The following is a 26,189-nucleotide window of genomic DNA, read 5'->3' on the forward strand; positions in this document are numbered from 1 at the left end:
GCTTTATGGCCATCACACTGCTCCAACATGTAGTACAATTTAAACTATACATGAAAGGTTTGAAATCACACAGTGGGAGCATAAGCAAGCGGTTGAACAAAGCCAGACAAAGTCTATCTAGAGGGCTGCACTGGAACTGAGAATTTTAAAGAAAGCTATATTCAGCAAATGTGTAAAGACAGTGATCAAGTTTTACCCATACCAACTTCAGAACTTTCCTTGGCTTTGCATGAACGTTTCCTCTAGGAGCTCTGTGCATTCATCAGTAGTGGTTGTAGCAGACCCTCCACTGCATGCTTGTCAAGACCAGCTCGTGTTTCAAGAAACTTGCAATGGACAACGTGAACGTGCACTATGTACTGGAGAAGTGTGAGAGCCATAAATATTGTCCGACTGTTGCTGAACTGTCGGAGCATTTTGCAACACTGCCTCAATTTCAACTGGCGAGCCGTGGTCAAGGGCGACATGCTAACAAAAACTGAAAAGTCTAAAATCTCAAATGGTAATGGCCTCATGACTGTACGAAGGATACTGTGCCTGACATAATAATAATAATAATAAACAAAAACAAGTGCATAGTGACTTATGGCACACCTTTAGAGTGAGAAAATTAAACAAATGCATTCATTCGTTGGTGATTATTGATTCACTTAGGCTTGAGTTTGTTTTCTTCGACAAAAAAAACCCAAACTGTACTGTATTACAAAACTCATCTCGTGCCGTCAAGGTCAAAGCGTTAACTCACCGAAAAATCACAAAAACTTATTGAATTAATTATGCATTAATGCAGCTTAATCACACTATTATTATTATTATTATTATTATTTTATTTTATTTTTTTACCACAAATTAGCTGACAGGGGATGGTTACGTTAAAGGGAGCAAAGGTTGTGTTTGAGCAATAAACATCACTACATGCATTAAAGTAAAACACTTAATAAATTTTTGTGTATGATTCAGAATATTTGTTCATGTCAACGTATTGGGGTCATTTTTTTTTTCATTCTAAATTATGTAAGTAATTAACCAATGGGGTCTATGCCACGGAAGAGGCGGGACGTGATTTCCGCTCTGGGTTGCGAACGCGCAACCGAGGGGCACAAAGTCGGAAGCACAAGTATTTTGACGCAGACCCCCACACGTCGCAAACCGAATCGGAAACAAACTGATGTGCAAAAACAGTCCCGCCTCTTCCGTGGCATATACCCCATAGAAAAAGAGGAGGATGAGAGTGTGCAGTGGATCAAAAAATGTTGAAGACGTCTTTAAAACAGTAAATGTAGAAAGTATTCACATAACAGATGCTCTTTAAATATGATGGGCAAAAAATGTTGATAAAAATTCAGTGATAAATCAAAATTCTAAGATGTGATTAATCTGATTAAATAATTGAATGGTTTGACAGTGCTAATTTTATACCTCATTCGGATGAAGCACCTTCCTCTGTGTCAGTAAATTAACAGATCCAGTTTGAAAGTAAGTTCTGAATGATACTGAAATCTGTGAAGTTAACACAAAGGTCATCTTCCAACTGAGTCAAAGTTATCATGTACAAATATCCTGGCATGTACAGTGGCTGTACGTTACATAACAAAATGACCATTGTACGGTGAAAGCCACACTCCCTTGGCTGCCTACTTTAAAAGCCGTAAATTACAAGTGGCGCAGAACAGAACAATGGGCCTTGAAACAAGAAGAGAAGACCAGTGATTACCCTGAGAGCTTGAAAAAAAGTGTACTGACAGAGAAACAAATAAAATACTGACTTACAGGGGGCGACACAGGGTGGCTGCTGAAGTCCTCCTATTAATCATAACACACGTTCGTATAGCCCATTCAATAAAGGCATTATAGGCGAGATTAATTACGGCTGCCTCTCTCAAGCCCATGAACTGTTTGAAGCTGAGCTGTGACTGAGGTCATCTCTATAGTGTGGTGCCATGAGGATTATAACATAACTGATGATGTATATCTGTGCTGCCAAGGTGGCGTGGTGGATGACGTGCTTTGCAGCCAACCCATAGAGATGAGGGACAGAGATCTGCAGAAGGTCCCTTACCAGCTCTTCCACGCCTGCATGACCACAAGCTACCATTACTTGTTTGCCAACATTCATCATCTGGAATCGGAGAGGCTGCTGCGAGGTCACATGCACGGCAACCACGCTCATCCTTCAAGCCATGCGCTCCACGTCCCCATGGCAATGGGGGAGGGATTTGCTGGCGGTGGAGGTCACATCCCCGAGTGTGAGACTAAGCAAAGGCAGCGGCCAGTCAACTTGCGCCACGCCATCGCCACCGTGATCATCACCGGCGTCGTGTGCGGCATCGTGTGTCTGATGATGCTGGCGGCGGCAGTATACGGTTGCGCCTACGCTGCCATCATGGCCAAATATCAGCGCGAGCTGAAGAAAAACGACCAGTTGGCAGAGGCCCGTGCGGCCGATCATGCCAGGATGGATGAGAAGGAACCACTGGAGAATGCCATTGCCTAGGAAATGACAACACAAACCCTGAACTTCAAATTTGGGTCTCAACCCTTTAACATCTTCACCTTTGGATGACATATTTGTGTGTATGAGCTGTGAGGGGGGAAAAACAAAAACAAACAAACAAAGAAAAATCGAGGAGTGTGAAATTAATCATGATGGTGTGACTTGACATTTTATACGAAGCCCCTCTGGTGCCAGGTTAAGATTTTTTTTTTTTGATAGTCTGTACCCAAAATGTAATAATATGTACCCACAGTTTAGTAATCTGTACCCACAATTTACCAATCTCTACCCACAGTTTACTAATCTGTATCTACAGTTTACTAATTTGTATCCACAGTTCAGTAATCTGTACCCACACTTTAGCAATCTGTACCAACAGTTATAGGGTCAGGGCTAAGGTTGGGTACAGATTGCTAAACTGTGGGTACAGATTAGTAAACAGTGGGTACAGATAAGTAAACTGTGGGTACAGATTACTGAACTGTGGGTACAGATAAGTAAACTGTGGGTACATATAACTAAACTGTGGGTACAGATTAGTAAAATGTGGGTACAGATTACTAAACTGTGCGTACAGATTACTAAACTGTGCGTACAGATTAGTAAACTGCGGGAACAGATTAGTAGACTGTGGGTACAGATTAGCAAAAAAAAAAAAAAAAAAAAAGGTTGGGTACAGATTGCTAAACTGTGGGTACAGATTAGTAAAGAGTGGGTACAGATTAGTAAACTCTCTGTGGGTAAATATATCAAAACTGAGGGTACATATTGGTAAAATGTGGGTACAGATTACTAAACTGTGCATACAGATTAGTAAACTGTGGAAACAAATTAGTAGACTGTGGGTACAGATCAGCCAAAACATAAATAAATAAATAAATAAATAAATAAATAAAATTTACCTTGGCACCAGAGGGGCTCTGTAATTTTCTGAAACTTGGGTAGCTAATTAAATTCCACAGGTATTTGACTATGCACTAAGAAGAACTGGAACTTGATGTGAATTCAAGGGGGCAGGCCAAAGTATGAAAATGAATATATTCCATTTTCTCTGAGAAACGCATATCACAGATACAGTAGATACAAACTGATATATTTAATACTCTATTTGTAGGTCTTAGTAGAGATCTGGTATTTGAAATTTATTTCAGAAAGTGATTGTCTTTCAGTTGTTGTTTCTAGTTTTATTGTCCAATATCAAATTTGTTTCTGAATTCATAGTAGGGAGCTGGTGTCAGTAATGTTTTCATTTGTCTGTGATGAGAAAATATGAGCGACTGCGTTACTGTTGATGTTTGAGTGTGTGTAAATGTACTGAATGCACATACTGTATTTGTAGAAAATTTCATTGTTTGTGCCTGATAACGTGACAGTTTTGCAGAGAAAATATGTTTTATGAAAGATATTTTTCTGACAACCCTTGAAGGGATGATGGGAACTTCTTTGAAGCAATAACAAATTTACGGGTACACAGAGATTATTATTGACCATTATTGTACTGCTGCACAAAATCACATGCAAAACACATGCAAACTTTTACTGAGTCAGTTGAGGTGTTTTTTTGTGAGTCATGCTGATCTCCTTCAGTATACAAAATAAAAGGAAACATTTTAACCGACAACAGTATTTGTATTGACCAGTGAGCAGGTGTACATTCGCAAACCGAAATTTGTACAAATCTGAAACAACCAAAAATTTAGAATAAAGCAATGGGGCAACACATGATACGATTCCGTAACAGAAGGCAAGATAGGAAAATCAATCCCTGTTATACACTCTCAGGTGAAGAGAATGACATCAATAATAAGATTTCATTGTTGCTCATTTGGCGATTTGTAAAACAACATGACATGATGACATGGGTTCTACTGGTACAAAAAAAAAAAAAGGTCCTTTCATGCGAAAGAAGTAAGATAAAAAAATATTTTGTGTCTATAACTACTAATTTACATGTGCTGTGACTACAGGTAGTCAGTTATGAACACATTTCCAATCTTTTTAAAAGATATCCCCGATACAGTGTATTTGGAGTCAATATTCATTTTCAGTGAAAAGGAAAATATTGTCATTGTTTTGCCCTGACCTGGAAGACGTTCTTCTATTACTTTCTCTTCGCAGCTGCTGCTTTAGCAGCATAGGAAAAGAAACATTAACAGGAAAAGAACATCATGTCAAGGCAACACAAACTCAAGGGAAGCAAATTAGGGTTGTATTTTTACGACACGTTTAGTAAACACACAATAAAAGTGCCAATCCACAAACGCGCATTCAACAAATCACAAGTAGAACGAATCATTACAATTATGTTAACAAATGCGTGGAAATCGCAGATATATTTGTAGATCTCAAAAACATTTGAAAATCACGTGTGAATGATTTTGAGACAAATTTTGCCCCATAGTTTTCTACAATAAAAAAAAACAAAAGTTTTTCAAAATGTCAAAATACCTGAAATTTTAAACTTTCACTTATTTTTTTCATTTTTTTTTTCAAAAAACAAAAAAAACAAAAGAGAGTTCCCAGGGTGAGTAGCATCTCTTACAAAGTTAATTGAAAATTTTAAATAAAGAGTTTAAAATTTAAATCTTATCATCCATCATATATTTTATTTATTTATTTATTTATTTAGCCCTCACCCAAGTACAAACTCATATAATGGGGAAAAAAGGACCATCACTTATTAAAAAAAAAAAAAATGTTACAACACTACGATTTTTTGCCATTTGCAGTTAATTGACTATTTAATTTACAGTTACATTTGCTAGATTATGCATAATCAGAAAACAGCACTGAATTATAGCTTACTGAAGCATGTACAGTAAACATACACAGATGCTTTTGGTCTTAACGGCTGACCTGACATTCATGGCTGTGTGCGTTATGCCAGCGAACCCAAGGCACGTGGCACAGGATGTGACACGCGCACACACGTATATGCTGGCATTCACGTGTGTGTGCGTGCGTTCAGCAACGTTGTGACTCAAGTGATGTCTGGGGGGGGGCAGGGTGGAAGATGGGTGCGATAGGCCCATGGGGTACCGTGGCGTGTGATGTCATCAGCCTGTCCTGTCAAGTTAGTCTGGTAGCGTATTCACAAGTCTGCAGCTCATTCGAACGCAGGCCAGTGAAAACTGGCCCTAACCGGCCTACGCTAAATTTGCATTCCAGCCTACATATCTCCTCCCATCTGACTCTCTTACATAAAATCATTCTTACAGACACCCCCCAATCTGACAGCCATGATCATCATTACTGTACATCAGCAGTCTTTGTAATAGTCGGCTCTCCTTGTTAAAGCGAGTTCAGTCACTCCCATTGCAGCTTCACAGATCCGACACAAGGATGCAACCTGAGAAAAATACTGAGAAAATAATATGGTGGGCTGCATGTTTTCCGCTCTGCCAGGAGTCTGATGTATGTGTGTGCGTGTGTCTGTGTGTGTGCGTGCTTGCTTGTGTGAGTGAGAGGGAGCCGTGGCACCACACAGACTCTCCCATCTCTGTCCTTCTGCTCCAATGGTTTCCCCCAGGCCTATAGTACCCACAATGCACTGCTCTCATGTCAACGCAGTCAGGCACCGTGAAAATGTTTCTCTTTTCCTGCCCTTCTCTGTTCCCTCCTTTGTCTTACCAATGGTTATTCACAACCCGATGGTTTGTTTTCTGCCAGCATACGGTTTTGTCCTGGGATTCTTGTGCGTAATCACCTGTGCATTTGTGTACATGCCTAACTTTATTACTAGCATGCCATAATTTCTCAAGGATAGCATTTTTTTTAATGCAAAAAAAAACTAAATAAAGTAACACTAAGGAACTTTCAGTTTACGTTGATTATGGCGGCGCCATATGGACAAAAGCGATTATGCCTGAAGGAAAACCACATTTCCCATGAGGACAAATGCATAGCATTGTATTTTTATTTTATTTATTTTTTTTTTAATAGCTCACACCAGCATGTGAAAGCCGGACCAATGTTGATCATTGACTGTCCTTTTATCTGGGTAATTTCCCTTTTTCTTCTTTTTTTTCTTTTTTTTGTCTTCCCAGACAAAACATTTCTGTTGTTTTGCAGCCTTTGCCATGAAAGTAGTAAAACTGTTAGGAGGGTAAGAGAACTTCTATTTTCACAAAAAAAACAAAAAAAACATGCCTCAACACAGTAAATCACAATCAAATTACGATGTGGATAAAAGTGATGTAATGATATACAGTACAAACGTTATGAAACTCACGATAATTATTTATCAGGACATTGTGGGAAGGTTGTCGATTGTAATAAAAAGGGAAAAACAGCTAACAATATTGTATGTATAAAATAAGCAGTGATGAAGAAGTAGTGGCATGTCATGTGCTCCTATTTGCACTTACAGTACTTGTTAATGCACGCACACATTGTGAATCGAGTCAAACGCGTTACGTTCCCCATCATATGGTGATTAGCGTGGGTTTTAAAGATAGGTGGCAAAAACATGCCTAATTAAAACTAAAGTGCACAAATAAACTAACCACCAGAGCGTGCTTGAATTGCAGACATGGAAAACAATTGGCCTTTGAAAAGATGTGCTGCTTTTAATAATTTTAAAAGTGCAATAGCACGATATTGTTGTAATTGTTTCATCCCTACTGGATAATATTTTTTTTTCCTAGAAATTCCATATTAGTCAGAGGAAAATGATTTTGTTCTATACCTTATTTTGAGTGTAAATATATACACAACAGCAAGCACATATAAAGAGGGAAGTGAAGAGGGAAAGACAAAAGTGCAGACAAATTCAGAGCAGGTCAGCAGGCGAAAGATTCCTGTACGATAGTAAGAGGAGAATCTTGCAGCCACTGTCAATATAAGAGCGTGTGGCGGAGATAGAAGCAGCCATCCTCTACTTACCCGCAGCTATGGGCGATTTCCTCTCATCCAGGAGCTGAATGGCTGTGCTGGCTAAGACAACACTCTTGTTTTCTGAGCCTACAAGCACACAAACACACCTCATGAATCATTTCCATTTTTTTGTTTTTAATCAGTTATCAACTGACCACTAGGTGATCGGTGAGGGCTGCACAAAAGATAAATGCCAAGAAGTATTATTTCATGGCTGCAGCTTCCTGCCATGAGTGAGTGAATCCAAAGCGAGCCGTTGCCAGTAAATAAGAGGCTTTCAGATCACTTCTATTAGCTGAGACTAATGGAAAGCCCGAGGCTGAGGACAGATAAAAACAAGTTCCTCCTTCGGAAGGAAAAAAAAACAACAACATTTCAGTGCTGTAGTTAAACTGTGTCTGTGTGTGCATGTGTGTTCTGGCCAAGTCACTATGGAAAGGGCTGGACCTATTCCTAACGTATCTGATTTCAACCCAAAGCAATCAGACCTGTCTACAAGGGCGCAGCACAGAATTAATAAGAGGGGAGGGATACATGGCTGTACTGGATGACAAAATGTGAAGTCAATATTGTAGACCTAAATTTAGCTTGTGTTAGTAAGACACCATAACTGAACATAAGTTGGAGCGAGCTGAGATTCAAGGTTGATAAGCAAGATAAATTTCACTGTTTTGTACATTTTAACACAAATTCATGCCTACATTTATGAAAGAGAAGGCAAACACTTTTTGGGAATGTCTATAGCGTACGGCTAAGAACTCCAAAATATTCTCTCAAGAGTGCCTTTCGTTTAGACACTGTTGGCGGGTTGAACATGCAAAAATTTGAAACCACACGCCAGAGTGGAAAACTGTTGTGTTCCCACGGTCCAAAACTTAAAACTCCGTCACATACATGCGCCAGTACAGGGAAGTAAACAAACATGTCTGACTAGATCCATCCGCCGGCACTTCAAGCTGCTCTGGCACAACAATTTTACAGACTCAGTTCATTTACTATTACTGAACAGCGGGACACCATTTTGGTTTTCGTGGCGCAGATGATTACGCATGCGCATGAACATGAATATGGCGGACATGGCGGGGTTGTTCACAGCACCACCGAGCCACCGGACATGCGTACATAACAGAATTCTACACACTCTTGCGTTACCTGTATGCACACCGTATTTTATCTGATAGACGCTCATCTAAACGTGAAATAAAAAGTTGAGATGAGATGCCACTTTTGCGTCGTCATATAAATGAAGCTTAAAATATCAAATGTGGTAAAGGTTAAATGGGGGTGAACAGCAGAAAAGGAATTAATTGGTTTTATTAAATAAATATATTGTAATCTTCCATCCATCCATCCATCCATCCATCCATCCATTTTCTTAACCGCTTGCTCCTCACAAAGGTCGCAGGGGTGCTGGAGCCTATCCCAGCTGGCTTCGGGCAGTAGGCGGGGTACACCCTGAACTGGTTGCCAGCCAATCGCAGGGCCCACAGAGACGAACAACCATCCACACTCACAAGCACACCTAGGGACAAATTCGGATCGCCCAATTAACCTGCCATGCATGTCTTTGGAATGTGGAAGGAGACCGGAGTACCCGGAGAAGACCCACGCGGGCATGGGCAGAACATGCAAACTCCACCCAGGAAGGCCGGAACCTGGACTCGATCTTGCATCCTCAGTACTGGGAGGCGGACATGCTAACCACTCAATCACAATATTTTTTTTCCCCAATGCATGCATTTTCTGGAGTAAAATAAAACCCAATAAAGTGTGAGTACTAAAAATACAAAATATGGACCTTGGACCTTTTTTTGGGGGGGGGGGGGGGGACTTTTATACAGTATGAAATGTAATGTGCAACATGCAAAGCACAAAAAGAGAAATTGACTTTTGTGAATAATTGCAATACTCAATCCTCTCTTTGCTCTTCCCTCTCTCTCTGTCTTGATAGAAGTTACATTGTTAACTCATTTGCTCCCAATAACGTATAAATACGTTTTTTTAAAATGTTCTAAGTGTCCCAAAGACGTATTCATACGTTATTTTGTTTTTTTATGCTAGAGCTTAAGGCCTCAGTATGCTTCTGCGACGGGCTCGCACGGGGGGGTTACGGCGTTGCTCCGCTCGTGCGTTTGCCTTCCGACTTGTGCGCAATACACATCACAATACACATCAGTGTCTGCTGGAGTTTCACGCCAAGTCCCGCTGTCGCTATGGCTGGGCCGCCACAGAGTGGCGATTCCTCTGCATTTTATGACGGATTCAGGAAGTTCAATTTAATTCAGAAACACGAAAGAAAGCCGGGGGGAGAGTAAGTTCATCACCGTGGCAATTAATTATTGCCAATTTGCACCGGTGTCGGCCGTAAACTCGCCAAAACACAACAGCCGTGCGCTGAGCGAACACATTTATTTTTTTTTGTTATTGTTGTTTTCCGCCTCTCGTCCCAGGCACATATCCACATGCACAGCCGTGGTCTCCGAGCAGGGAAGTCGATTTGCGCCGCCAGTTGCCTTCACGGAAACTATCTGGGCGGGGGGCGGGGAGAGAGAGAGAGAGAAAAAAGAAAAAACGGCATCGAACGGACCAATCAGAAGCGAGCGACGCCCCGCCATCTACGGCGTCCAAGGATTGGCGACGTGTGCACGTCAGCCGGCCACGAGCGACGCGGCACTTCAAATTCATGAGCGATCGACGGCGCTCATCGACGCGAGAGCAAACGTGGAGGCATAAATTAGGCTTTAGAAGGCTTTGATGCAGCCTCTCAACTGCAAAGAACGGTTGCAGAAATGGTAGTTATTACACAAACGGCCAGCAGGTGGCAGCAGAGCAAAGGAGATCAACCAGGGCCATCTAGAAAAAAAGCTCAATTACTTACAATTTTGAATAGATTTGTGAAAACTGATTAAACTTAGTTCTCTTCTAATGCTAATTGCTGCAAAACGGAAGCAGATAAAAACATACTTCTTTCCCCTGATGAAAGAAGAGACTTTAATCTCTCTTTTGATATGTTCCATGCTTTTATAGCAATAGAACACAATATTCTGTGGGCCTTGCAAAATCAGTCAAAATCCAGTAAAAAAGCCGGGAGCGAACGGGATTGCTTCTGTGAAAATGGCTGGGAGTGAATGAGTTAATGGGCATCCAGTCAACTAGTTTGTCATTAGCACCTTTTATTAAATATTGACAGTATGCACATGAGAAAACACCTAGCGTGCTCATTCCAATTCCACAAATCCTGGTTTAACACAGCTAGAACTGCCCATGCTTTGCAAACAAAAATTGCAGCATTTCTATCTACTCACCTGTGTTGAAGGGCAGCGAGTAGACAAACGTGCCAGGAACTTGTTCCGCCGCCCTTTTGTACCACAAGGGGAAGTGATCAGCATTAAACACCCCTTCTTTGTCCTCAGCAGTCAGGAAGTCTCTTGAGACAGACGGAAATGACGGAGATGATTCATATACATATTCAAAAATGAATATTAACTCACCAGCCACAATTTGTTTACTCAAAACCTATAGAATATGTGTTACACACACAATTGTTGTTTGACGGGTTTAATAAAGTGACCGACTAAAACTCTCTCATAAGGTTGGTCTCTCAACCAAATTGAAACAATTTCCAAAGATGAATTACAGCTAGATAGAGAGACGACAAACTTACTGGCTGGTAAGCTCGTCAGGTACAACAAACAGGTTGATTCTGGACAGGCCGGTCCTTGTGCCAAGATAGGCAATCTCAACTCCTTTGTCAGAGTTCCTATGTTTTAAAATGATTCAAGTAAGACCATAATACAGCAAGCGTCACCTCGTACTGTATGTGTGTGCCATACTCAGACTTATTGAGCACCAAGTTGGTCCAATAGGCCTCCAGTGGGGCAGTTACGACTGCATCAAAAAGCACCTCTTGAACCAACTCCTTGTCACCTAAAAACAGGGCCCAATTGTAACCAGTGAAATGCCACAAAGTGAATCAGTGAATTAAGTCGGATCGTTGATGGCTTTTACAAACATTGCAGTTGGGGTTCATGTCCACCGAGATAGCGTTTGATTGCCTCTATCTGGGTCAAGTAGCGATGCTCTGGGTGATCGTCTGTATTGCAGTATGTCCTGTTTGAAGAAGACAAATATATAAAAGAATGAACAAAAACATTCATGAAATGCATCTCATTCACAGAGTGCCAAATGATGACAGAACTTTTCCATACTGAATGGTTTCACAATCATATTTTCAAGACAACCAACTGAGCCCTCAAATTAACGACCCACTATAGTAATGCGATTTAGCTCTGTCTAGAAAACTGGTTGTGATGTCACAACAGGTTACTGAATTTCTACTTAAAACGGAAATCATCATTCAGGATCAGTAACCTTACAAAATGTCACTTTCTTTGTTATTTTTTTACTTGTCCCCTTATTGTCAGGATGGAAGCTAGTGTTTTCAACACATTAAAGATAATAATAAAAAAAACAACAACAACAACACTGTTAGCAATTATCCCCTCACTGATTAAATTGATTTTCCTTCAAAATGCTGATTGAAACAATTAAAATAATGTTTAAATACGCATACCATTCATCTGCAAGGGCTACATCAGGATGCTCTAAGTCGTGAAGGCCTGCAAGAAAAGAAAAATCATATGAACAAGCATTATGTTAAGCCGAAGAAGCGTTTCAAATCTTACACTCTCAAATACTGGCTGCATGTGTGAAAAATGTATTTTGTGTCTGGTTTTGGCAAGTCTGATTGGATCAGGAAGAGCCAAGTCATGCTCAGACCGCTCCCAATGATGGATATGTTTGGAGTTACAAAGAGACCACCGTGACATGAATATTTACATGCATGAGGCTGGATATGGAAGTTCGACTCTGTGGTTTGACATAAGCATCGATCAAGACATAGTCAACTCATCTAAAGAGCCACTAAAAGAAATATTACACTGTTTAATTTTGAGGTTTTATGTTACATTTACGAGTTCAACATGTGTGATGGCAAGTTGAGAAGTGGAATTTTACCACCTGATGACTTACACAAATTGTGAGGAATGACTTGCCAACTTTAAGCAACCTATTTGACTACCTTTTTGGAGCTTTATGTTCCAACAGCATTAACACAAATTATAATCAGTAACGCCAACATTTTTATAAGACTGATGCACACATTACAGCTGGAGAGATAATTATCTCTGTGAGAAAAGAGAAGACAAATGAATTAATGAAATAAGAATGAATCAATAAAATAATTAATGCTGTTATAAATTGTGACCCTAATTTGAAACACTAACCCACATTCTGACAGCTGAATTAAGTAATAATTTTATAGCTACGGTTATAAATTATGACCCTACTTTGAAACCGTAATCATTCTTTGAAATTCTAATTTGGAACACCAACCCTTCTCTGAAACCCTGCCATTATTTCAAACCCTAACCCACATTCTGACAGCTGAAATGTTTAAGCAGTAATTTTATACGCACTGTTGTAAATTATGAACCTACTTTGAAACCCTCGCCATAATTTGAAACCATAATCCAAATTAAAAACCCGAGGTCACTCATTCTGAAAGGTGATTTTTTTTAACCAATATATTATAGCCACTGAATGTTATATATTGTGCCACTACACTACTTTGAAAAAAAACTTTCGAAACTCTAAATTTACTTTGAAACCCTATTTGAAACCAAACCCTAAACCATATTCTGACAACTTAATTAAGTAATAATTTTATAGCCACTGTTGTGAATTATGACTCTACTTTGAAACCGTAATCATTCTTTGAAAACTTACTTTGGAACCCCAACCCTTCTTTGAAACCCTGCTATAATTTCAAACCCTAACCCACATTCTGACAGCTGAAATGTTTAAGCAGTAATTTTATCCACACCATTATAAAATTTTAAACTACTTTGAAACCCTAATTTGGAACACTAACCACTTTTAAAACCCCACTTTGAAACCCTCACCAAAATTTGAAACCATAATCCAAATTAAAAACCTGAGGTTACTCATTCTGAAAGCTGATCAATATATTTATAGCCACTGAATGTTATACATTGTGCCCCTACACTACTTTGAAAACCTACGTTGAAACCCTAATTTTATTTTGAAACCTTATTTTGAAACCCTATTTGAAAGCCTAACCTTTCTTGAAACCCTACTTTTAAAACTTAATCCAACTTTCAAACACATTCTGACAGCTGAATTTTTTCACCTATAATTTTATACCCACTGTTATAAATTGTGACACTATACTTTGAAACCCTAATTTGGAACACTAACCACTTTTAAAACCCCACTTTGAAACCCTCACCAAAATTTGAAACCATAATCCAAATTAAAAACCTGAGGTTACTCATTCTGAAAGCTGATCAATATATTTATAGCCACTGAATGTTATACATTGTGCCCCTACACTACTTTGAAAACCTACGTTGAAACCCTAATTTTATTTTGAAACCTTATTTTGAAACCCTATTTGAAAGCCTAACCTTTCTTGAAACCCTACTTTTAAAACTTAATCCAACTTTCAAACACATTCTGACAGCTGAATTTTTTCACCTATAATTTTATACCCACTGTTATAAATTGTGACACTATACTTTGAAAGCCTAACCCTACTTTGAAACCCTACTTCTATATTGAAACCCTACATAGGAACCCTACTTTGAAACCCTACACCATACATTGAAATCCTACTTAGTACATTGAAACCCTACACCAGCGGTGTCCAAACTTTTTCATTTGAGGGCCACATAATGTTATGAAGAGAAATTGTGTTTCGTCTTAAAAATTGTACAAATAATTTATTTGTGCTTTTGCATATTTAGAAAAATGCTACAGTATATAAACCAATTTATTTGAGATATGGCAGTAGGGTTATTATAGTTTTGGAATTTTTCATTTTAGTTATTTTTTTATTAGTTTTCAGGGTGGTTCTGTTAGTTTTTATTAGTTTTAGTTCTTTAATAAATGCTTAGTTTTAGTTTAGTTTTAGTTTCAGTATTAGTATTAGTTATTTAAAAAAAAAAGTGGATTACTTATGCACTATATTTAAAAAACACCATGCGAGCGATGTCATCTGAAGGTGCTTTTCTATTGGCTGCTGCTAGATGACGTCACTTCTGTGTGGCATACTTTCAAACGTCATTATTCCAGTTTATATAAAAATAAATCTACTAAAAAAATCACATTTAAAATCATCCCCAATGCCTCATGCATTAAATTAATTACCAAAGATTAAAACGAAGGACATGTTTGCTATAATTATTAGTTTTAGTTAGCTTTGTAAACATTATATGTAGTTTCAGTTAGTTTTCTTTTTTTTTAAAAAGCATCTTCGTTTTTATTTTATTTCGTTAACAAAATTGTTTTTTTTGCATTTTAGTTTTAGTTTTTTTTCGTTAGTTTTAGTTAACCTTTAATGGCACCTGTTTTTCGACACCCTCTCTTTATACTTTGACCATCTCCAAACATTTTTCGTTTTTATTTTAACTGAGTCAACTGCCATTTTTAGCATATTTGGCGGGCCACTGAAAAATGGACGGCAGGCTGCAAATGGCCCCCAGGCCGTAGTTTTGACACCACTGCCCTACACCCTACCGTAAAAGCCTAACCTCACTTTGAAACCTGCTTGGTTCTTCCTGGACCATATTTTATATAATAATAATAAAAAAAAAAGACATTTTGAAAAAAAAAAAAAGTGTGTACAATCAATCATGTATGCATCCAGTGGAAATTATATGGCTTAAAAACACACAGTGTATGTCATACCTTCTTCCACAGTGACATTCCCTGTGAAGAAGGACTTGCCGTGGCCCCTTGAAAGAGCTACTCCAAGACTAGCAATAAAACAAATGACTTTGTAATCTTCATCGTGCAAATATAAACGTCTGAATGCTTCTCACCTGAAAGGAGTACCATGAATATCCGTGTAGTAGTAGTCATTCTGCAACACCAGTACACGCCTCTGGAACAAAACGGATAATCCAGTCTGTTGTGGCCAGCGTTCACAGTCATTGCACTTTCATTCAGTATTTGGTCGAATTTGCTGCAGCATGGCTCCATCTAGTGGTGATGGGAGAATTTGCTTGTGGCACACAGTGTTGCTGCACTATGAAGTTTTTTCTGCATTAATATCGTGAATATGAATGAGAGTTGTGTGCCTGAATGTGTATACTGTATTTGAAGATACACATTTGCATATTGAATGCTTATTAATCAGCTGAAAGTACAAAGCTTTCAAAGTGCAATGCAGAGGCACGCACACACCTGTGTGTTTGTGTCTCTCCAAAAGACACAGCAGGTCTGCTGTCTCTCTTATTCAGCAACATGTGCATGTGGGAGATAAGGGGCTCACACACTGAGGCAGACACACTCGTGCATGCAGAACAAACCAAATCAGACACAAATTCCCCAGTCAATGTTGTACATTGCTGTATAACCTCTTGGCAAAGTGGTCTTTCCCTGCTGAGTGCTGCTTTTCAAATATCATTCAGGACCTTCAGAAAATGCTTTTGTTTGCACGTTACGGGGGAGACGCTCACCCCTTTGTCGATACTCTTTTTCACTTCCATTGAGAAGGTCCCCGTCTTCCTGTTGACCATGGCGTTCCTCAGCTATAAGCACAAAGAGCGTGCTGAGTGTCCCAACATTGCTTTCATAACGGTGCTGAATAACCACAAGAGTCTCACCGTGTCGTCCTTGTCCTCCCATTCCACCTCGGACAGATCCACACTGCTGTAGTTTGGCTTTCGACGCTTTTTGCCGTCGCCATACTGAGGCAGGGAGGAAACGTGCACATGGAAACAGATGCATATTCAATAGATTGTGATGGGATGACCTCATATCTGTGTCTTTTTCATAGCAGTGTTAATTTTGTCAACAAAAACTAAACAAAAATAACACACATTTTTCACCGGACTAAAACTAGACTAGACTAGACTAAAGCACTCATTAGTATACAATAATTGGGACTAAATCAGTATGCATTTTTGTCGACTAATGAAGATGAGACAAAAATGTCCTTCACTCATTTCTCCATTTTTGGCAGTCAAACATTAATATTTTGCCTATAATAAATTTGATATCTTCATTATTTTTCACGTACAATTAGTACCTTTAAAAACACATTTTGCAACTTGCGGTCGAAAGAAAATGACATCACAAGGGCTCAGGTAACCAATCACAGCTCACCTGTTTTCTAGGTTTGGTCATGTGACATTCACAAGCTGAGCTGTGATTGGTTACCTGAGCCCTTGTGATGTCATTTTCAGTCGACAGCAAGTTGCAAAATGTGTTTTTAAAGGTACTAATTGTACTAATTTAATTATAGACAAAATATTTACTTTTTATTGCTATAATAATAATAGTTCATGAACAAAAAATGAGATGAAAATTATCTGATTTTGTAAAATCTTGTCTCTGCTAATCTGTCACGTCTGTGACACTGTCATGTGATACACAGCACAAACACATGGGACAGACAGGATGTGGATTCACGGTGAAAGGTTGAAAAAAAAAAAAGTAAATTATAGTGGGACCATGGTAATTGTATGTGAAGTTACTTTTCATCAAAAAAGATATATATATATATTTTTTTTTTATGTGAAATAGTTCCGAAAAGGTTCAATATAATCTGCTGACAAAAAAAATATATACTGGGGTAAAATGGTTGTTCTGACTAAAACTAGACTAAAACGGTGACAGTTTTTGTTGACTAAAACTCTACAAATAAAATATTTTTTTCTTGGACTAAAATAAAGACTAAAATGCTAGTTTTATTGTCGACTAAAAATTATCAAAATAAAAATGGGATGAGGTTGACTATCTGTGACAAAAACTAACAAACGTGACTGAAATTGGACTAAAACTGAGATTAAATTTAAAACTAATGCTGGCTAACTAACTAGCTAATAGAATGGAACCAATGTAATTATGTGAAGTTACTTTTCTTTTTTTTCTTTTTTTTTTTAATGTGAAATAGTTCCGAAAAGGTTCAATATAATCTGCTGACAAAAAAATATATAAACAGGGGTAAAATGGTTGTCCTGACTAAAACTAGACTAATAAAATTATGTTTTCTTGGACTAAAATAAAGACTAAAATGCTAGTTTTATGGCGGCACGAGTGGTTAGCACGTCCGCCTCCCAGTTCTGAGGACTCCGGTTCGAGTCCAGACTCCGGCCTTCCTGGGTGGAGTTTGCATGTTCTCCCCGTGCCTGCGTGGGTCTTCTCCGGGTACTCCGGTCTCCTCCCACATTCCAAAGACATGCATGGCAGGTTGATTGGGCGCTCCGAATTTGTCCCTAGGTGTGCGTGTGAGTGCGGATGGTTGTTTGTCTCTGTGTGCCCTGCGATTGGCTGGCAACCAGTCCAGGGTGTACCCCGCTTACTGCCCAGAGCCAGCTGAGATAGGCGCCAGCACCCCCCGCGACCCTTGTGAGGAATAAGCGGTCAAGAAAATGGATGGATGGATGGATGCTAGTTTTATAGTCGACTAAAAATGGTCAAAATAAAAATGGGATGAGGTTGAGTAACTGTGACAAAAACAAACAAACGTGACTGAAATTGGACTAAAACTGAGACTAAATTTAAAAATGGCAGACAAAATCAACACTATTCGATAGTATGTTTTTAACTGATTCAGGTTTGTCCATCAATTGATGCACTTGGTCAGTTGGTGAGGCGACAGCTTGCCAAGACACATTATGTTGCTTTATCCGCTCTTTCAATTTGTCACCCATCTGTGTGTCAACATGTTTTTTATGGAGCAGTACTGCATGCATGCGCGTACTCGGAAGTCTCGTCCGTGTTCATCTATCAGCCAAGATAGCCTCCCAACCCTCATTAGCGCTATACTCATTACCATCTTTAATTAGACCACTATTAAACCATCTGTCGGTCTGTCTCACTGTTTTCTCTTCTGCTCCTCTTCTTCTATTCTCATCTTATCCCTCCATTGTTACTGCATCCTGATCATTTGTCCATCGGCCTCCCGCTACACATGCACTCCTCTTCCGCCATTAATACAATGACGTTCATCATAACCATTCAGGCATTATATGCTCACACAAAAAAAAAAATCCTAATCGATATATTTATGTACTGTATTCTAAGTGTACACTTAATTCCCTTTAAAATAACATATATTACATGGAAGTACCTCTTGATGGTTGGTACCACAATTTTAATGTTGGCGTGAAATCAGTAGTTTTGAGGAAAAATGCGTTTAAAGATTCATAGCAACCATTATCTTAGATATAAGATTTTGACCCAAACCCTTGAAAGACCACTGGAAAGAAAATTCCAATCGCAGGCAAAAAGTCATCCAAAATGTTAAAACTCTTTAAAAGCTGAGGTCGTTTGACCTGTCAACAGATGAAATCAGCCTCAAGATTCCATGAAGCCTACAATTCATCATCAGTCAAAGTCGGTGTTATTGTTGCTAATTGTGGCCATTATTATTGTTATTATTCTTATTTTATGAGGTCAAATTACCGCAATGGGAAATTTGATTTAAGAGTTTTGTGTCAATCAAAAGGGTTATTTGCCTTTTGGTGCAGCCTGTGACAAAAAATGCTTATTGATACACTCAAAGAAATGCTTCATCAGATTTAAAGTTATTTCAACCGGTCCCACATAACTATTTCATTTAAATTGAATTAATGTTGGGTGACCAAAATTTAGCTAATGTTCTTAACTTAATACTACATTATACAGTTGTGTTGAATTTACTCAACATTATCATGTTGTATTTACTAAAAGCAATTGTGTTAAATTTACTTGATATTAAATAAAAATTATCAATCCTCATGATGTTGTATTTACTTCACACAATTACGGTATGTAGAATTTATGTAACACTATTTATCTTCATTTCGTAAAATGCTAGTACTTTTCCAACTATTAAAAGCAAACTCAAGGTATATTAAGTTTCACTTCACATTCACTCAGTGTTCAGTATCTGAGCTCAAAGACACTTCATCACAGCTGGTATTGAACCCACAATCTCCCGTTTAGGAAACGCACACGCAACCACTGATCCACGCCGACTTGCTGCAATCACATATGTTAAATATACTTGAAACAGAAATTTGTTTAGAGAGCAAATGTGTGCCAAACAATGGCCCTAAAATACTTGATGTGTTTGTCTGCTTTTGTCCATCTGCAGCAAATGGCCATATGTATAATGGACTACAGATTAAGATGCAAAACCAGCTTTGTTTTTGCATGTACATGTTGTTTTTGCATGTTAATTGCATGCAAAAACAGCTTTGTTTTTGCATAAAAATTCCTAGTCCATTATATATATGGCAATTCGATGCAGATGGACAAACAGTCAGACAAGCACAATCGCAGACAAACACATCAATTATTTTAGGCCAGCGTTTGGCACACTTGCTCTCTAAATAAATTGGTGTTAAGTAGTTTTAACATGGATGATTTGGTGTGGGTCAGTGGTAGTGTGCTCGTCTCCAAAACTGGTGGTTGTGGGTTCAATACTGGATTCCGGTGTGACCATGATGAAGTGTCCTTCAACTCAGATACTGAGCACTGAGTTGCCTCTGCTGCTTCTCCATCAGTAAGTGAATGGGAAGTGAAACGTAATATCTTTTGTGCTTGCTTTCATAGTTGTAAAAGCACCAGCATTTTTCTAAATCAAGAAAAAGTGTTAAATAAATTCTACATAATGGTGTGAAGTAAATTCAACATCATGAGGATTGATAATTTTTATTTAACAATATCAAATAAATCCAATACAATTACTTTTAGTAAATACAAGATGATAATGTTGAGTAAATTCAACATAACAGCATTCAACAACTGTATAATGTAGTATTAAATTAAGAACGTTAGCTAAATTTTGATCACCCAACATTAGTCCAATTTAAATGAAATAGTTATGTGGGACCGGTTGACGTAAACGTGTTATTTAAATCTGATGAAGCATTTCTTTGAGTGTATTTTATCACGGATATTATGTTTCAAATGGATTTGGCCACATAAAGAATGCAAAAATGTATTGATGGTTCAACACAGTATTTACTGCATTCCACATAATTCATAAGCAAATCAACACAAAAACTTTTATTATATTGTACAGCAGATATGCAGTGTGCACATTGCACAATTGCAAATCATAACAGTACAGTACTCATATTTGATTTGAATTTTGGGTTACGCATGACTATTTTTACTGTATACAAATGCATGTTTCTGTACCAAATGACATGCTTGTGTGATAGCAAAAAAAATAAAAAATATTTGACATGGACTCACAAGTTAACTCACAACTAACAAACCAATTTCCTGCAATGTAATAAAGGAAAATGTTTCAACAGTAGCCTGAGCTAACTCGTTAGCGTCACTCCCAATAAGCAACTAGTACCGGGTACTCACAAGTGGCCGCAGATCCGGGTGGGTGAGAATGTATCCGTTGTTGGTAATTGCAAAGGCATAGCCGTGAATACCCAACTAAAGGAAATACACATACAAGTAACAGATACATTATTAAGTTTCTAAAATGAGCAAAGTCTGACTGTCAAAAAGGGTCTCGCTGCATCAATATATGTTAGCATTGTTTGCAGTGGTGTAGAACATCGCTTCCTCGTGCTGAGATATGCATTATTTATTAAAAAATAGTAATAACATAATTGTCTAATCTTTGGATTTCATATTTTTATATACAGACAAGTGGAGAAAATTTTATTTAAGAACATCCATCCATCCATCCATCCACTATATGAAATAGAACATTGCCTCCACATATAAATAATGCATCAAAATCTAATAGGAGCCACAAGTATCAAGTAGCACTGGTGTGCATGGTGTATAATTTACTTAATTACAGCACTGTAACAAGAAGACAAGAACAATAAGTATCACACCTAAGAAAAAAAAACAAACTCGTTTTCATCCTCGCCACAGTTTGCTATTCCAATTACTGCGTCCATGTCCGCACGCAGTCTCTAATTGTACTGGGGATTTGGACAAATAATAATAGCATCTAATACCTTGTATTTAGGGATAGTCTTGAGTAGCTCCGAGACAGGGACATCTGTTCCTACCACCCCCAGTAAAATGCCATGGTTACGCTGAAAGCACAGAATGAAATACAAAAAGTTAACATTTGAGAATTATTTGAAAAGATTATTGACAGAACACACTTTGAAAGTAAGCTACAATTTCATTCCTAAAAATGTGCAGTCATAACTATTATTACTATTATTATTATTATTATTATTATTATTATTGGCATCTTACTAAATTAACAGTTAACCTTGTCATCACTGGTGGTTTCTAGAATGTGTGTTACTGTAACGTGCGGCTGCACACAGTGACAAATGTGTGCGCCCCCTTGTGGAGTCATTCTCCCCTCACAGGAGGAGCAGTAGAAATACTTAAATGTAACAGGGGACATAAAGATGATTATGCATCAATCAAACTTTTTAAAAAGAGTGGTCGGGCTTATACAAGGTGCTACTCAAGCTGGGACCACCACTTCATACCATCATCATTTCGAAACGAGGTTCTCCGAGGCAGAAATGTTGCATGATCATGTGAGCGCTCCGAAACAAAGAAGAAACAAAACTCTCGGATATGTCGCAATGTTACCCAAGTGTTTCTGAAGACTTGCTTTGGAAAATACTTCTTAGCGTCTGGGGAACCCGATTGTCTTTACGTGTGTACCATGCTGGTACAGTGTGGCGATGAGTCAGGTAGAGTGTGCTCATTTGAGGCAAGGCAACGTTATTTGTATAGCACATTTCATACACAAGCAGACTTGAAAGACATGCTCAGGGACTTTTGGGTTTGGGCGTCCCAATTTGACAGGTGCCCCCCAACTGGTTTTGAGTGTATGAGTACAAGGCAGTTTGCTTTACAACTTTGCACTATTCTATTGAGTTGAGCTCATGGATTGACATGTAATTGAGGCGACATCTAGACAAATGCTGAAAGGACCAATTGTTGAAAATAGCCTGAACATTTCAATTTGATTTTCTTGACAAGGCGAGAAGGGCTAAGCACTTTTTTAAGCATTCATATGATTTAATGGTAGCTAGACCTGTAAGATCAAACATTCATTCAAAGACTGGAACCTTTTATTCTAAAAAGCGCAGCCAAAGAAAGAGCTAACAATACTTCACAATTTGCTGGAACCTGCCAGGGGAGTCATATTGAAATTATAGCACGGATACTTACGGTCTCATTCTTGGTGCTAAACACTGGCATGGCCACAGTGGTCATCAGCACTGGACCTTGACCATCATCCAGCTAAAAAGATATTGAGTGAGTAAATGAGACAGAAAAAGACAGAAGGAGGAGAATGAAAGGAAGCAATAATGGAATACAATTGAATGCCCGTAGGTTCATAAGAAATGACGTTGCCCATTGACACTTATTTTAAGATCATACCCCAAATAGCGGACCTGTGTGTAATTATCTTCTTCAGGCTACATCCAACTTATATGACATGTTTTATTCATGTTCCTTATTTGACTTAAAACATGTTCAATCACAGCCTGTCTTTGATCTCCTTCAGAATAATCTTATCCAAAGGCAGTGCTTCCAGTTAGGACGTGAGTATCTTTCCTCCCTCAGGACTGCTGGAATAATTAAGATATTTATCTTTGCAGCGGCTGCCTGTCTACGCTTGTAACTTCAATTTCGTGATGAAAGCTTGTTGTGGAGACTGCTCACAATGTGTTATACGGTCGTCCACTAAATAGCATGCAGAGTTAAGTATTTTTTTTTTTACCTCTGTGGGTACATAATAGCTTGTCACCGGGCTTAGTAACACTTCTATTTGGAAACATGCCTGTGCCATTTTGGTCCTTGCAATGAATCTAACTAACTAACTAACTAACTAACTAACTAACTAACTAACTAACTAGCCGATATCATCACAAGGTGCCTTTGTACGGAGCCCCTAAGTTGACATGGTAGAAAAAAAAAAAAAACTTTGCGTTCCCTCGCAATCTTTACGAGGGAATGCAAAGATGTTTTGCGTGGGAACGCAAAGTTTTTGCAAACAGCAAAATATGCACACTTGTTGACAGGGTGGACAATGACAGGGTGGACATTCTTGGCCATTGTTAGCATTTCAAGAGCACATGTTGGACCTCCACTTAGAAATATTAATCTGTTGGCAAGCTAATTGCGTATATCCATCCATCCATCCATCCATCCATCCATCCATCCATTTTTTTAACCTCTTTCTCCTCACAAGGGTCACGGGGGTGCTGGAGCCTATCTCAGCTGGCTTCGGGCAGTAGGCGGGGTACATCCTGAACTGGTTGCCAGCCAATCGCAAAACACAGAGCAAAACAACCATCCACACACGCACAAGCACACCTTGGGACAATTCGGAGGGCCCAATTAACCTGCCATGCATGTCTTTGGAATGTGGGAAGAGACCGGACTACCCGGAGAAGATCCACGCAGGCACGGGGAGAACATTCAAATGCCACCCAGGAAGGCCTGGTTTTTCAACTAAAACATTTTTAATTTATAAAAGGTGTTTAATCAATTTCACTATGACAGGATGGCCATGTTAAACTTGACAACATCCAATCACACACATAATACAAATCAATTAGAAAACATAAGCATAAACATTTACTCTGAAACTATCAACTATTTCAGCCTCTATAGAAGTTAGACAAAATGCTGGTAGTAATTTCAATAAAAACATCAGTGGGTTATTTTAAGTGGCAGCAAATTCAGGGACACATGCAGAATTTTCAATAGTATGCTGTACATGATCAAAATGACTGAATTTATCGAATGACATATTTTGGACAATAAAACGATGTAAACCGCCAAAATCATGTACATTCAATGTAGTTGTTTTGTTTTGTTTTGCAACTTATTTTACTGTATGTGGACAAATGTTTGACCCTTTGTAATAATACCTCAGAGTTTCATTATTCTGCGACATTTTCATGATGATTGAGTCATTATGATGAGAACACTGAAGACACTTTATAGTGATTGACCCAGTTAATGTTTATCCGTTCCTGCTGCAGCAATCCGTTTACAACTATTGTGTTATTGAACAGATTGCACATCCTCAAAACACCACCTCTATTTTACCACCAACAATAACAGGTAATGACAGGAAACTGCTAGCATCCATCCTGTCTCCATCAGACACCGAGCGAAAAAGAAGCAGTGACCTGAGCCTTGATAGATGATAATAGCAACTGTGGACACAGTATTGGACATCAAAGGGGGAAAGAAGTACACCTAAGTACTAGTGCTGCAACAATGGACAACCTTGCTGCTGGAAAAACGGTATCGATCAAAGCGGGTGGGGGGATGAATAGGACCTCATCTAAAAATAAGAAATCTATTTCCAAGCTCAGGTGCAGTATATTGGATCATATATCACAGGCCTGTAAATACTAGGAGTTAATGTGTATTCTCATCAACGGTTGATGAGCGTTTCCATTCACTGGCTACCCATGATTTGTTCTTGAATGATAATTCGGTTGGTGGGATTCAGGCTTGTTCTGCCATGCCAGGAAATGAAAAAAAGTGTAATAAGTAGATAAAAGGAGCTGCACGGAGATTGACAACAGGCGACATATTTAAATGTCAAAATCACTGTGAAAGTACTTGCCTTGCCCGTGGGAGGAAATGCATCAATTTGCATTGTCATAATCTCAACGAAGAAGAAGGACCATCCTTTCAAACTTAATGAGACCCACCACCATGCTTCCGAAATTCTAGAATTTGACCTGTTATCTCAACTTGCTTAAAGGCACAATCATTACAGAGTTTCTCTCCGAAAGCTCTCAAATAAGGTGTGTTGAAAATGGAGAATGAAAAAGAACCCGAAGGTGGATCTCAGCAGGCGGAGGATTTTTGTTCCATTCACTCTTGACTAACAGCTTGTGACCAAACCTGTAAACTTCTGACCTCAATAAGGAACACAGTTGGAGTGAGTAATTAGCTCGATGCGGTAGATTGTACTTTGCAGGACAGAAATTGATGCCTATCCCTTTTTCTGAGAGGTCATGGGCTAAAAAAAAATTCCTCTTAGAGACACAAATAACATTTCAGCATCCCTCTGAAAACCCAGATACACACCAAGTTTCATGTCTCAGGGGGACACCTTGTAATCTAGATTCACGTGACAAATGCAAGAGCTTGTGGATGAGGTGACCTTAGTTTCCGTGGAGACGGCGCTCAATGATGGTGTGCAAGGACAGGATGGTGCACAATGCTGCAAAGGGGCTTACGGCAGCCCAGATACGGAAATTCCTTAAAAGCTGTCATGATCAATTTTAAAATTAAAGAGTGCAATTAATATACATATATTAATGACACTTTTGTACAGCTATCGACTTAGCCATACAGTAAATGATGTTTAAGTGCTCGCCTTGCTCCAACATCTTCCCCACACGTTAATATTGACTCTCATGCGAGTCATCAATATTACGCTCCACTACAATGGTACCTTTTAGCAAGCAGCGTTGCCATAGTTATCTTGAAAATATTAGTTACTTTACACATTACTTAATTATAAAAGTACCTAAATTAGATTACAAGTTATTGTATCAGTTATGCTCAACAAACTCCGACATTCCCACTTAACATAAAGTTGACAACTGGTTCTGCCAATACTTAATTGAAAGTGCATTTTTGAACAAAGACATTTAAGCATTAAAGGTTCTATTTTCATTAAAAAATAAAATAAAGACAACCCTTTTTGACTTAACACATTATTATTTTTATTTTTTATTTATTATTTAAGTTTATGGATTTCACTTAACATAAACAGGGTACTTGTTATTATTTAAAGAAAAACAGTCTT

General features: G+C 38.5%; 2 protein-coding genes across 4 annotated transcripts in view; one reads left to right on the forward strand and one right to left on the reverse strand.

The window, feature by feature from the left end:
* lrtm1 (leucine rich repeat transmembrane protein 1) overlaps positions 1-2,996 on the forward strand; it is a 6,693-nt gene extending 3,697 nt beyond the window's left edge. The window contains exon 4 of the mRNA XM_077513574.1: positions 1,986-2,996. Within this exon, the coding sequence (XP_077369700.1) occupies positions 1,986-2,494 (509 nt within the window). The 3' untranslated portion in view covers positions 2,495-2,996. The remainder of the gene's footprint in view (positions 1-1,985) is intronic.
* The window catches only part of cacna2d3a (calcium channel, voltage-dependent, alpha 2/delta subunit 3a), a 123,666-nt gene that overhangs the window by 24,097 nt on the left and 73,380 nt on the right, over positions 1-26,189 (reverse strand). For all 3 annotated transcript variants that reach the window (XM_077513573.1, XM_077513572.1, XM_077513571.1), the window contains 13 exons: positions 22,571-22,642; positions 21,382-21,462; positions 20,768-20,842; positions 16,060-16,143; positions 15,913-15,984; positions 15,274-15,335; positions 15,140-15,207; positions 11,943-11,988; positions 11,382-11,479; positions 11,203-11,296; positions 11,034-11,129; positions 10,675-10,796; positions 7,379-7,456 (listed from right to left, as the gene is read on the reverse strand). In XM_077513573.1, the coding sequence (XP_077369699.1) occupies positions 7,379-7,456; positions 10,675-10,796; positions 11,034-11,129; positions 11,203-11,296; positions 11,382-11,479; positions 11,943-11,988; positions 15,140-15,207; positions 15,274-15,335; positions 15,913-15,984; positions 16,060-16,143; positions 20,768-20,842; positions 21,382-21,462; positions 22,571-22,642 (1,048 nt within the window). The remainder of the gene's footprint in view (positions 1-7,378; positions 7,457-10,674; positions 10,797-11,033; positions 11,130-11,202; positions 11,297-11,381; positions 11,480-11,942; positions 11,989-15,139; positions 15,208-15,273; positions 15,336-15,912; positions 15,985-16,059; positions 16,144-20,767; positions 20,843-21,381; positions 21,463-22,570; positions 22,643-26,189) is intronic.

This window comes from Festucalex cinctus, chromosome 2 (assembly GCF_051991245.1).
Source record: "Festucalex cinctus isolate MCC-2025b chromosome 2, RoL_Fcin_1.0, whole genome shotgun sequence".
Classification (NCBI taxonomy): Eukaryota; Metazoa; Chordata; class Actinopteri; order Syngnathiformes; family Syngnathidae; genus Festucalex; species Festucalex cinctus.